Source organism: Sceloporus undulatus, chromosome 1 (assembly GCF_019175285.1).
Source record: "Sceloporus undulatus isolate JIND9_A2432 ecotype Alabama chromosome 1, SceUnd_v1.1, whole genome shotgun sequence".
Lineage (NCBI taxonomy): Eukaryota > Metazoa > Chordata > Lepidosauria > Squamata > Phrynosomatidae > Sceloporus > Sceloporus undulatus.
Genome location: NC_056522.1, coordinates 354,425,523 through 354,436,787, shown reverse-complemented (window position 1 = coordinate 354,436,787; position 11,265 = coordinate 354,425,523). Strand labels below are relative to the sequence as shown.

General features: G+C 37.5%; 1 protein-coding gene across 1 annotated transcript; it reads left to right on the top strand.

Moving 5' to 3' along the window:
* Nucleotides 1-2,256: 2,256 nt before the first annotated feature.
* LOC121919177 (alpha-1-antitrypsin-like) lies at nt 2,257-10,518 on the top strand. The gene is made up of 5 exons (XM_042445495.1): nt 2,257-2,410; nt 4,427-5,113; nt 7,416-7,686; nt 8,829-8,976; nt 10,253-10,518. The coding sequence occupies exons 2-5, from the start codon at nt 4,444-4,446 to the stop codon at nt 10,454-10,456; spliced, it is 1,293 nt and encodes a 430-aa protein (XP_042301429.1). The 5' UTR covers nt 2,257-2,410; nt 4,427-4,443; the 3' UTR covers nt 10,457-10,518.
* Nucleotides 10,519-11,265: the final 747 nt, after the last annotated feature.

The window sequence follows — 11,265 nt, the reverse complement described above, 5'->3', positions numbered from 1 at the left end:
AGACAGTGAATCCAATCCATTCTAGGCTTTCCTTTGAACTTTCAAGGCTGGCATGGTGATAAGCCTTATTCACATACAGTGGACCCTTGTTATACGCTGGGGTTTGGTTCCAAGATCCCCCGTGTATAACAAAATCTGTGTATGCTCAAGTCCCATTAAATATAATGACATAGCAAAATAGTGTCCCTAATAAAAAATGGAACATCAAGGTAAATTTATACTTTTTTGAAACATTTTCAAACCGTGTATGCTTGAATCCGTGTATAAAAAATCCATGTATAAGAAGGGCCGACTGTAATAGGTTGAGCTAACTGTATAAATATTAATGAGGAGTGTGGCAGGAAAAAGCAGTGGCAACCTGAGTTCAGGACTAACATCACTCATTATACAGGGATTCAAACCTAGACTTTTAAAGGAGTACGTGATCCAAAGTTTCATTTCTCTCTGCATTTGAAAATGTTTACTCTTGAGTTCTTTCTGTCCTGAAAATGAAAAAAAAATATTGGTAATTTATTTTTCAAAAATGAACTAGTCACTCCTCAACTGTGTAAGATCTTTGTATCTAGAGAGTGCAATACCATTATTATATTATTATTATTATTATTATTATTATTATTATTATTATTATTATTATTATTATTATTATTATTATACCTTAGGTACTTTCTTTCTCCCTCCTCTTCTTTTAAAGTGTATTTCTAAATGCTCAGCTAGATATTTAAGTTCAGTGTCAGGCAACTACAATGCTGGAGGCTGGAGGAAAATGTCATGGGGGTGAGGGTAATGCTGCCATCCACCCTTTGGGTGTCTTCTAGATGACAGTCCCTTGCGTGCATGGAAGGAACCCTTCTATTCATGTAAAGGGACACTATGTATCCAAATATACTTAGCTTGCAAAACAGCTTGCAAAATAAGCCTTGGGCAATAAAACGACAAATGTACAAAGCCCTCGACAGGGGTGAGAGTGGTAGTGTTGTTAAGGATTTCTGGAGAGATTGAAATTGTAAAAAGAGCAGCAAGTCTCCAAAGATATATCAAAACATGACACTTGTTTGGTTCTTTTGAAGCTGGAGAGAGAAGTTCATACTGTTTCCGTGTTTCTCTTAGAGTGTTGAATAGCCTAGCAAAACCCATTCTGTACACTGAGGATGGGAAATATTTTGCCCTACAGATATTCTAGCCTACAATTCCAGTCAGCATCACCTTACATAACCAATAGTGGGAGATGATGGGAGATGAATTTTTTGCTAGTATAGAGCAGGGTGGCCCTCTAAATGTTATTGGAATGCAAATCCCAGCAGCACTAGCTAGCCAATGGTAAGGAGTGCTTGGAGTTGCAGTCCAACAACAATCCAACCCAGTTTGACCAACAGACTATTTGCCATCTTGTATCTCCCAATATGAGCCTGCCCTGCCCCTGAGATCCCCAAGAAAGGCCCTTCACTCAGTCCCACCAGCTTCACAGTTATGGCTGATGAGAATATGAAATACGACCTTCTTGGTTGCCCTTTGACTTTGGAACTCCCTGCTAGAGAGGCTAGAATGGAACCCTTCTTGTTGTCCTTCTTTTGGCAGGTGAAGGCATATTATTCATATAGGCTCTTAGAGTTGAAAGCTTTTAAGAAAGGACTATAAGGGCTGCATTATTTTAAATTGCATTGTGTAACTTTTACAATCTTTTAGAGTGTATGTTTTAATAATATTAATAGCTTAATTTAATTTTAATGATGATTTTTGTATGTTTTCAATTGCAATCTTTTTTAAGTGTAAGCTATCCCAAGTCCCAGGCTGCATCTACACTGCAGATTTAATACAATTTGACACTGCTTTAACCACTATAATTCCATGCTATGGAACACCAAGATTTGTAGTTTTCTAAGATATTAGCTTCCTCTGTCAGAGCTCTCTGATGCCACAACATACTTCGGATCCCAGGATTCCATAGAATGAAGCCAGGACAGTTAAACCAGTGTCAAACTCCATTAATTCTGCAGTGTGACAGCAACTCCAGTCTTGCGGCGGGTGAAGTGGGAAGCTAATAATAGCAATTTAGGACCACATGATACCCACCAAGGCACAGTGGCCTCTCATTAGCAACATCAATCTAGCATATAAAATGCCATAATGAGAAATTGGGCTATTGAGAAATAAATGCTTGAGAGCAGCAAGGTTAGGAGCCAAGCCACTCATGTTTAATCCCCCCCCTCCAGTCTTATTGACTATAGATGCCTTTGTACAAAGGTCAGAAGCAAGCTACAACTCCATTGCATCACATTTTCCTCTGGCTCCCTTTAGAAGTCCCTATTTACTCTGCTTAATAGTTAACAATGAATACTGATCACAAACCTAGCATATAAACTACAGAAGAAGATCATAGGCCACTAGTGCCTTACGATACCTTTGATGATCTGTAAGTATTTTTTTTTCTTCTTCCTCTTGCTCGGATAGTACATTTGTTGTTGTTATGTGCCTTGAGGGCCACTCTCATTTTTGGCAATCCTTTCATAGGGTTTTCTTGACAAGACTTATTCTGATGAGGTTTGGCATTGCCTTCCTTTAAATATAGGCCACAGCACCTGCTATTCTTTTGCCATCTCCCCTCCAAGTGCTATCTAGGCCTGACCCAGCCTAGCTTCCAAGATCAGACAGGATATGAAACATATGTAGGCAGTACATCACCTTAGTCTGCATCATATTGTTAGCCCCCAGATAGAGCAGACACACTGAATCAAAGGAATTTAGCTAAGATGGCTTCCATTGGCAGAATAGGGTGTATGTTCACATTATTTGGGTGTTGTGGGCACTGAAGAGAGGAAAGGAAGAGGCTTTTTGTGGAAGCAGAAATATATTTATGTTGAATTTCAACCCATCAAAATAAATGTGATCCTTGGAAGAATCATAAAATCAGAGAGTATCTGAAAATCAGATACCAAAAGTCATCTACTCCAACCCTCTTCTGAGACTGGAATCCCCAGCTGCTATTATTATTATTATTATTATTATTATTATTATTATTCATTTTTATTATTCATTTTTATAGCATGTAAATGTACACAGTGCTATACATAGAAATGATCAAATCAATAAAAATGAAATCTGCCAATGGTGTACAATCTACAAAATACGTATAAAACAATATATAATAATATAAAATAGAATTGGTTAAAATAAGCAGGCAATAATTAAAAACCACAACATCAACTATCTAATCAAAAATCAGATAGATAATTGGATTATCTAAACTGTTCCTGGCAAATGAGCATCCAACTTCTGTTTAAAAACTTCCAGTTGCTTACCATCTTCGAATGCAAGCCTTTCCATGGATAAATTTTGCCTTGACAATGTTCTCTCCAGTGTTCAGTAATAACCCTCTTTATTGTAATTGTATTTGTTTGGATCTTACGCTCTAGTGCAGCAGAAAAGAAGCTTTCTCCATTTTCCATATGATAGCTCTATAGTTTTAAGATAAGAATCATAATATGATTTTCTAATTATTTACCTGTTAGGCTCGATATCTGAAGACAAATATCAGCTGCAACATCTCAGAGAGTATGACTTTGTGGAACTTTATACATTCTTAGCACAGCAATTGCTTATCAAAGTGGTTGTTTTAAATTTCCACAAAAGATGTCCATTGAAATGACTCATGGTCTATCTTATGGCCAAGTCAGTTAGATTTCCTTTCTGCTATGCAAAAAGATGAGATGGGATCCTAAGGTTCTTGACCAATTTTCTACTATCAGAATCCAAAAAACTTTGGAAACATTTATTTGGACCTATTCATGGTGGAGTACCAATAAATTGACATAGATAACAGTTCTTTTAATAGAAAATTAATGACAGAACTTCATTGGTTTCTAACCTATAATTTGGTAGTTTTGTTTCTTTGTTTTTAAAAGGAAACTAATGTTAAAAATTTGAGAGACAACCCTGAATCTTCTCAGAGGGTGATGATTAGCTCTCCATATAAGTCTCAAAATGAAAATGAAATAGTCTTACTATATCATAGAATCATACAGTTGAAAGAGTCCACAAGGGCCATCCAGTCCAACCCTATATGGAAAGTGATTTCAAAATAATATCAAAACCATAGTTTTTAATAAATGTTTGACTAGAGTATTTACAATTCAATGTAAATTCCAAGAAATGTGTGAATTTTACAAAATTAATGCCAGAAAAACCTTGTTTGAATTATTATTTTTAAAGATTGTAATACTAAAATATTGAGAAGCACAGTTTGGGTAGATTCTTATAATCATCTTGTGATTTAGTGAAACTAATTTCTAAAAGTCATACTGCTCACAGGAAAAGTAAATAATTTATGTTATGTAAATGTATAGATGTAGGGCCCAATCCATCACTGTTGCAAAATCCCAATGTATTTCTGGAGTGATCCTCTAATGTCTTCTATGGGGGCTATTAACAGAGGACTTACATATCTCAATGAAGTCCATCATCAACCTCTCCTTGTTACTGACTAGTCTTCAAGTCTATTGTCATCATCTCCCAGGACATGTTGATCACCAAGATTATCATGAAGATAGCAGTCCACATGAACATCAGCATACTCTTTCAGAAGACCAGCATGGACAGACATCTCCAGACTATCATAAGATAGCTCCAAGTAATGCTGATTTTGCATTCCGATTCTACAAGAACATTGCTTCAGATGCAGATGGCAAAAATATTTTCTGTTCTCCTCTCAGCATTTCAATAGCTTTTTCATTGCTGGCATTAGGTGCCAAATCTGAAACACACGATGAGATTCGTAAAGGACTTGCTTTTGATCTGTTGGAAATTGAGGAGAAGGAGATACACGAAGGGTTCCGCCAGCTCATTCATGTGCTTAACCATCCAGATAACAAAGCGCATGTGAATTTAGGGAATGGCTTATTCATAGAACCATCGCTGAAATTCCTGCCTGCATTTTTGGAAGATGCCAAAAACTTGTATGAAGCTGATGGTTTCTCCACCAACTTCAGCATCCCTAGATTGGCTAAAAAGCAGATCAATGATTATGTACAGAACAAAACTCATGGGAAAATAGCTCATGCACTTGACGAACTTGACCCAAGCACTGTCATGGTTCTTGTGAACTACATCTTCTTCAAAGGTAAGTTGAAGGGTAAAGGTGTTCTCTTATTTACGGTTTCAAACAGTCTGACATAGGATTTGCAAAGTTGTCCAGAAATAGGAAAGAAAACCTATCAATGCTATTTTGCTCCCTCTCTACCCCACCCCAGCCTTTCTTCTGTTACATAGTGTTAGAAGGCTGTCTTTATATGTATGTGATAGGAATTAACATGCAAATCTGGAGTTTGTATAAGGAGTAATCGTTTTTGTTTCTGATTGTCACAGCCTTGCTCAAAGCCTCCTCCTTTTGCCCCAATTGGCAGTTGAACAGACCAATCCAGCTGTTGGCTGTTAAAGTGGGTGGGGGTGTTTACGTAGACTTACAATAAGTGTTTACAGACCCAGAACTCTAGGTTACACATCTGTAACTGCAATATAGAATGCCAGCTCAATTTGGGCAGCAAATATTTTAATGTACAAGTTTATAGACTTTTGTGTAACTAGAGGATTCTCTGAATCTAGAAACCACTGTCTTATTTCTTGATGCCACTGAAAAAATGCATCCCCAAGTGTTAAGTGCTCAGTCATCTGAGTTGAATATTACACAAAACTTTGTAACTCAACTTTGTACTGTATTTCCACTTCTCAAGATTTTAAAACTGCCCCTCCCTTCTCTTAATGCTCTTTGTATTGTGTAGCCAGATGAAAAATTCTGGAGAAATGGCAAGTTCTTTTGCCTTTGTTTTCAATTCTATCTATTTAATATGCACATAAAAGGATTTTAAAAACCCATAAAAACAAAGAACAAGTCAGGAAATGAAGAAATCTGACAACAAAAACAAAACGTAATTCATAGCCCAAATAGTGCTATGTTCTGTATTTAAAAAAAAGAGAAAAGGAAATTAGAATCAAGAATCATTACTATTCATACTATATGGTACAAATAAAGAAGTCTTAAAGTTTACATATATTGTATATTATACTTACTTCTTTCTTATATATTTTGACCATATGGTCTGCTAAATTTTCAGAATTTTAGGTGATATTTTTACATGACAGTAGTGTGAAATTTTGGTACCTCCTGATTAGACAAGTAAAAGATAGTCACATTTTTTCACCACCTTCAAAGAAAGGACATCTTAGCACTCTGTTGGAAAAAGAAATTGTCAACTACAATGAGGTTCTCTGTCTCTCCCTCTTTCTGTCTTGCTATATGAGAGTAAAAGACTTTGACATGCATTTTGTATTGTAATTATATATCTATAGCATTACAGACCCATAACTGCTCCAAATTCACCAGTACTGCATATTTATGATTATGGCATTATTGGCACAATTGTAAATGCTCCCCTCCCAAACCTAGTTTAATAGCCAACAGCTGCACCAAGCAAAGAAGGTCTGCTCTGATGATGATCAGAGTGCAACAGAATGATGTTTCCAGCCCCCTTCAGTCAGTAAGTCAGTCTGTGATGAGGAATTGTGATGGAGATCCTACAGTACTTTTGATTATTACAGCCTTGCACCCTGATCAGCAGCAGAACAGACAAAAGTTGCTCAGTGGAGCTGCTAGGTATTAAGGTTAGTTTGAGGGGCTGGGTCAGGAGCTGTTATTTAGGGGGGGGGATACAGATGGGTGGCTCCATGGTGCCCGTTTTTGCCCCTAGTCAGTGTGGAGCAAACTGCACCGCATGGCACCCATGCGCGCCCTAAAAAGAATCCGCCTAAAGCGGCTTCTTTTTAGGAGTGCCATAATAATCCTCATACATGTTGATGCCGCTGCTTCTGGCAAGCACCGTTTGGGCACGCAGATGCCTGGGCACAACTGTCATGTGCCCCCATGTGGGTGGGGCCACAGCAAGATGGTGCATGGGTGCCACTAGTAGGGCTGGGCACATATGGATGCCCAGCCCTACCAAGCCCTAAAATCATTCCCAGCACAGCACTTTGCGCCAGTCTGTATCAGGACTTAGTTACACATTTATAACTAAGTAGGTGATGAAGATGATCTCAGATTTTTGTTCAATTTTTTCTCTATTTGGGGTTTTGCAAAATACAAGCCATTTTTTGTAACAAACAAAATATTTCTGTATGAAATATCATGGCCAAAAACCTATGGTTAGTCTCAACTAAACTAGACCCATGAAATCAGTGGGATTACCTTTCAATGGGATTTACCATTCAGCAATTGATTGATTGGGCCTACATTGGCTGACTGTTTTATTATGAATGAGCATGGCTATCTCTGCTTTGTATGATAAACATATAACTATTGGGTACAGCATTGCCTTTGGGACATTAAATATTCACACTATTGTGTTACCAAATTCTTTCCCCCTTCCAAGCATACTGGCAAAACCCCTTTGACACTCACTTCATCAGGGAAAAAGACTTCTTTGTGGATGCAAACACTACTGTGAAAGTCAACATGATGCATCGAAAAGGCTACTACAAGTTTTTCCATGATGGTGATCTCTTGTCCTGGGTAGTGGAGGTTCCTTACAAAGGAGATGCTACAGCATTCTTCATTCTGCCAGATGAGGGGAAACTGGAACATGTGGAAGGCAATTTAGTAAAAGAAACTCTGAGTAAATGGACAAAATCCTTTAGGCATGAGTAAGCTCTTTCTATATGCTGTTCTAAATGCTGTTCGTTTTTTTTATTATTATTATTTAGTATGTATGAACTGATTTGATAAAATGACTTGACAATGGTTGGGACAAAATAAGGACAATGCTCTCCAGAAGAATTCTCCCCCCACCATGAAATTTTACAAGAGTCCTCAAATTTCTGGCATTGCATGCATTGAAAACCTTTTACACCTGGAACTCATATTTGCTGCGTACCTATAACTTTGGCTGCACTTTTTTTTTCAATGCCTGAACTGCATTTTTAAGTGCTCAGCTGAGGTTTTAAGCTACTGTGATGTTAGAAATTTGAAGACTGAAGGAAAATTCATATTTGAGGGCACACTTTCAATGTGCAGAGCAATGAAAATCTTCTGATCCATAGTTTGCATAACAGATTGAAAAAAACCCAGCTCTATCATCCATATGATAGAAAGTGGGGGGTTTATTTTGTTTTGCTTGGGGGGAGGGATTTGCAACACATATGCAGGCTTCTGCTAAATGTCAAAACAGTGCTGTTGATAATGATCATATTAAAAGTATTGTCCAAAGTATGATGTATGATGACGATGAAACCTAGATATGTGTTAGCCAAAAACAAATCAGAGATTGATATGAGTGGAAAGAATTATTAGAAAATTATTTGTTTAAAATGGTTGAAAAACATGGGTTTCTTGAATGTTGAGAAATCCTCATGGGAAGTATCCCAGACTGATGGGAATCTTTGTAATTCAGGGCTTATTCTGTGTAAAATTTCCACAAACACAGAAAATATTTCAACACACAAATATTTCCTGTACAGGAAAAAGAAAGAAAATGCTATATTTGGGATTTATTCTTCACAATACTTGCACACAGATGAGCTGCATACAGAACAGTTAATTCTACACAAGAAAGAGCAATTTCTGCGTAGTCCTGAATAGAAATGTTATTTTCTGGAAAGAAAATGCTGTTGTCTGTGCAAACAATACTGCAAATTTTGTTCAGAATAAGTACCAGATTCTTCTTGTAGTGAGTAGAAAATTGCTAAAATTATTCATTGCTTGCCTTGATAAGAAATCTAGTGAAAAATTACATTCCTAATGACTGAATATTTGGGCCATTTTCTTCTTCTTTTGCTTCATTAACTAGGAATATACGTCTGCTCATCCCAAAATTTTCAATTTCTGCAACTTATGATGTCAAAGACTTGTTGCAAAGAATGGGTATAACGTCTGTTTTTAATGATACCGCTGATCTGTCTGGAATTACTGGAGAACAGAATCTGAAGATTTCTAAAGTAAGTATAGGAATGGGGTTGCTGCTTAATATGGCTATGCCCTTTCCCTTCATTCGAATAATTATTTGTAGCTTTGTTTTTGTTTTTTTAAAAGTCTTTTCCCCCAGTGCATTGTTAATGTTAAAACTGTCTACTTTTGCTCTACTTCCACATGTCACCTATCAGGGAACCTGTATGTTTTACACAAAGGTGGAGACCATTCCAAATAACAGCTGGATTTGCCTCTCATTCATAGGGTCACCATAAGTTGAAGTCAACTTGACAGCAGTTATTAACAACAATATTACTTCTCAGGACCATAAGGGAGAATATGAATAACACTGAAAGTGGGTGTTGTTTTGATTCTCTTTTCTCCTTCTGGGAAGCCATTACAATTTTGTGATCAGAAGCGTCACACAGTTAAATCCAGGGATAGAAAAGTCAGTCTGTAAGTCTGCATCACTTTTGCATGTATTTTTTCTTCACTCTGTTCCATCCCATTTCCACACCAGCTTTAATCTTTTTAACAAAAATATTCACATATGGATATATATTTTCACAAGGTAACCATTTTTGTATGCCTTATATCCTAAAACAAGCAACTTGTAGACATTTCAATCCAACCTAATAGGGCTTATATCTGAGTAGAGACAGGCAGGATTTCACAGAGATTGTCTGAAAGGAGGATAAAGCACTGATGTTATTGCTATTTCTACTTTTATTTCTATTACTGCTACTATTCATAAAATTAATAATAAAATGATTGCAACAGACTATGTTGCTCCTTTAGCTATCTGTAATGAGAAAATCCTTTATACGAGACCAGTGATACTGGGGCCTTCCATGTCATTCAGCCGGTGAATCTATTTGGATTTTATTTTAAATTTTAAATGAGTTGTGAACCTATGGTTTAAGACTTTGGATAACTCCTTTAAAACTTGTAGAAAATTCACTGTCCTCTTTGATAAGGAATCCATCAGCTACCACTATATGACAACCACAATTATTACAAAGGTTTAGCTATGTCACCTGTGGAATATTCAGGTTTGACATATGGAGCCAGCTGAAATATCCTAAAAGCATCTGATCTTGAAGCTAAGCAAGGTCATTCCTGGTTAGTTCTTGGATGGGAGATGGCCAATATATTTCAGAGGAAGGAACTGGCAAGACCAACTCTGAGTATCCCTTGCCTAAGAAAACCATATGAAATTAACAAGGTCACTATACGTTGACAGGCAACTTGCGGGTACATACACACACATGATCTGTGGACAATAAAAATGTTCTCTCCTTACAGGTTGTTCACAAGGCTGTGCTGGATGTTAATGAGAGTGGCACAGAGGCAGCAGCTGTCACCACAATAGAGTTCATGCTCCGTTCTGCTCCGTCTCGTCCTCCCCTTGCCATCAATTTCAACAGACCCTTCCTGATTATTATTGTTCATCAGCCAACATGGAGCATCCTCTTCATTGGGAAAATTGTGAACCCTGCCAAAGAATAAATGTTAGAAGAAAGTTACAGGTTGTTCAGGTGACGTTAAAATATAGATTTTTCCCATTTGCATTTTAACCATCTCTTCTCTGGGCTAAACATATACAGCTCCCTAAGTCTCCCCTCATTGGGCATGGTTTCCAGACCATTCACCATTTTGGTCACCCTCCTCTGGACACGCTCCAGCTTGTCAATATCCTTTTTGAATTGTGGTGCCCAGAACTGGATGCAGTATTCCAGCTTCTTCTCTTTCATCCTTTCCACCGCCCTTCATCTCAGTTGTGTCTATCTTTCCCATTCCTCAAATAGCCTTCTGCCTTCTTTTATCCATTTATCCAACAGTTGCCACTCACTGCAAGCACACAAAGTAACAAGTAGCTTTCCACCACTTGCTACTCCCTAGGTAGCTTACCTTGGCCCTCCAATTCCTCTCATGATTCTTCTCAGTACCTAGTATGTTCACTGGGCATCAGTTTGGGTTAATAGCATCCACACATCATGGGCTGAAGCAGACACTGGGGCTATATCATATTCAGCTATGGTACAAGATATAGTTTAGAACTAAGACTGTGATTCTAGAGGGCTTCAGCAACACTCCATCTCTGCAACTTTTATACTTTGTAATTATTTGAATGTAAATGAGGGCAAGGACAGACATGTGTAATATTTATGGTGCTGACCTATGTGCATTCAAAAATATTTTCATATCATTCACTCCTGGAATAAGCTCAGGGAGGCTTATTCTGCACCTTTTTTGAGTGTTTCAAACTGGGTGGGCTGAGACACCAAAAATGGCACCCATTGGCTTGAGCATGTGAC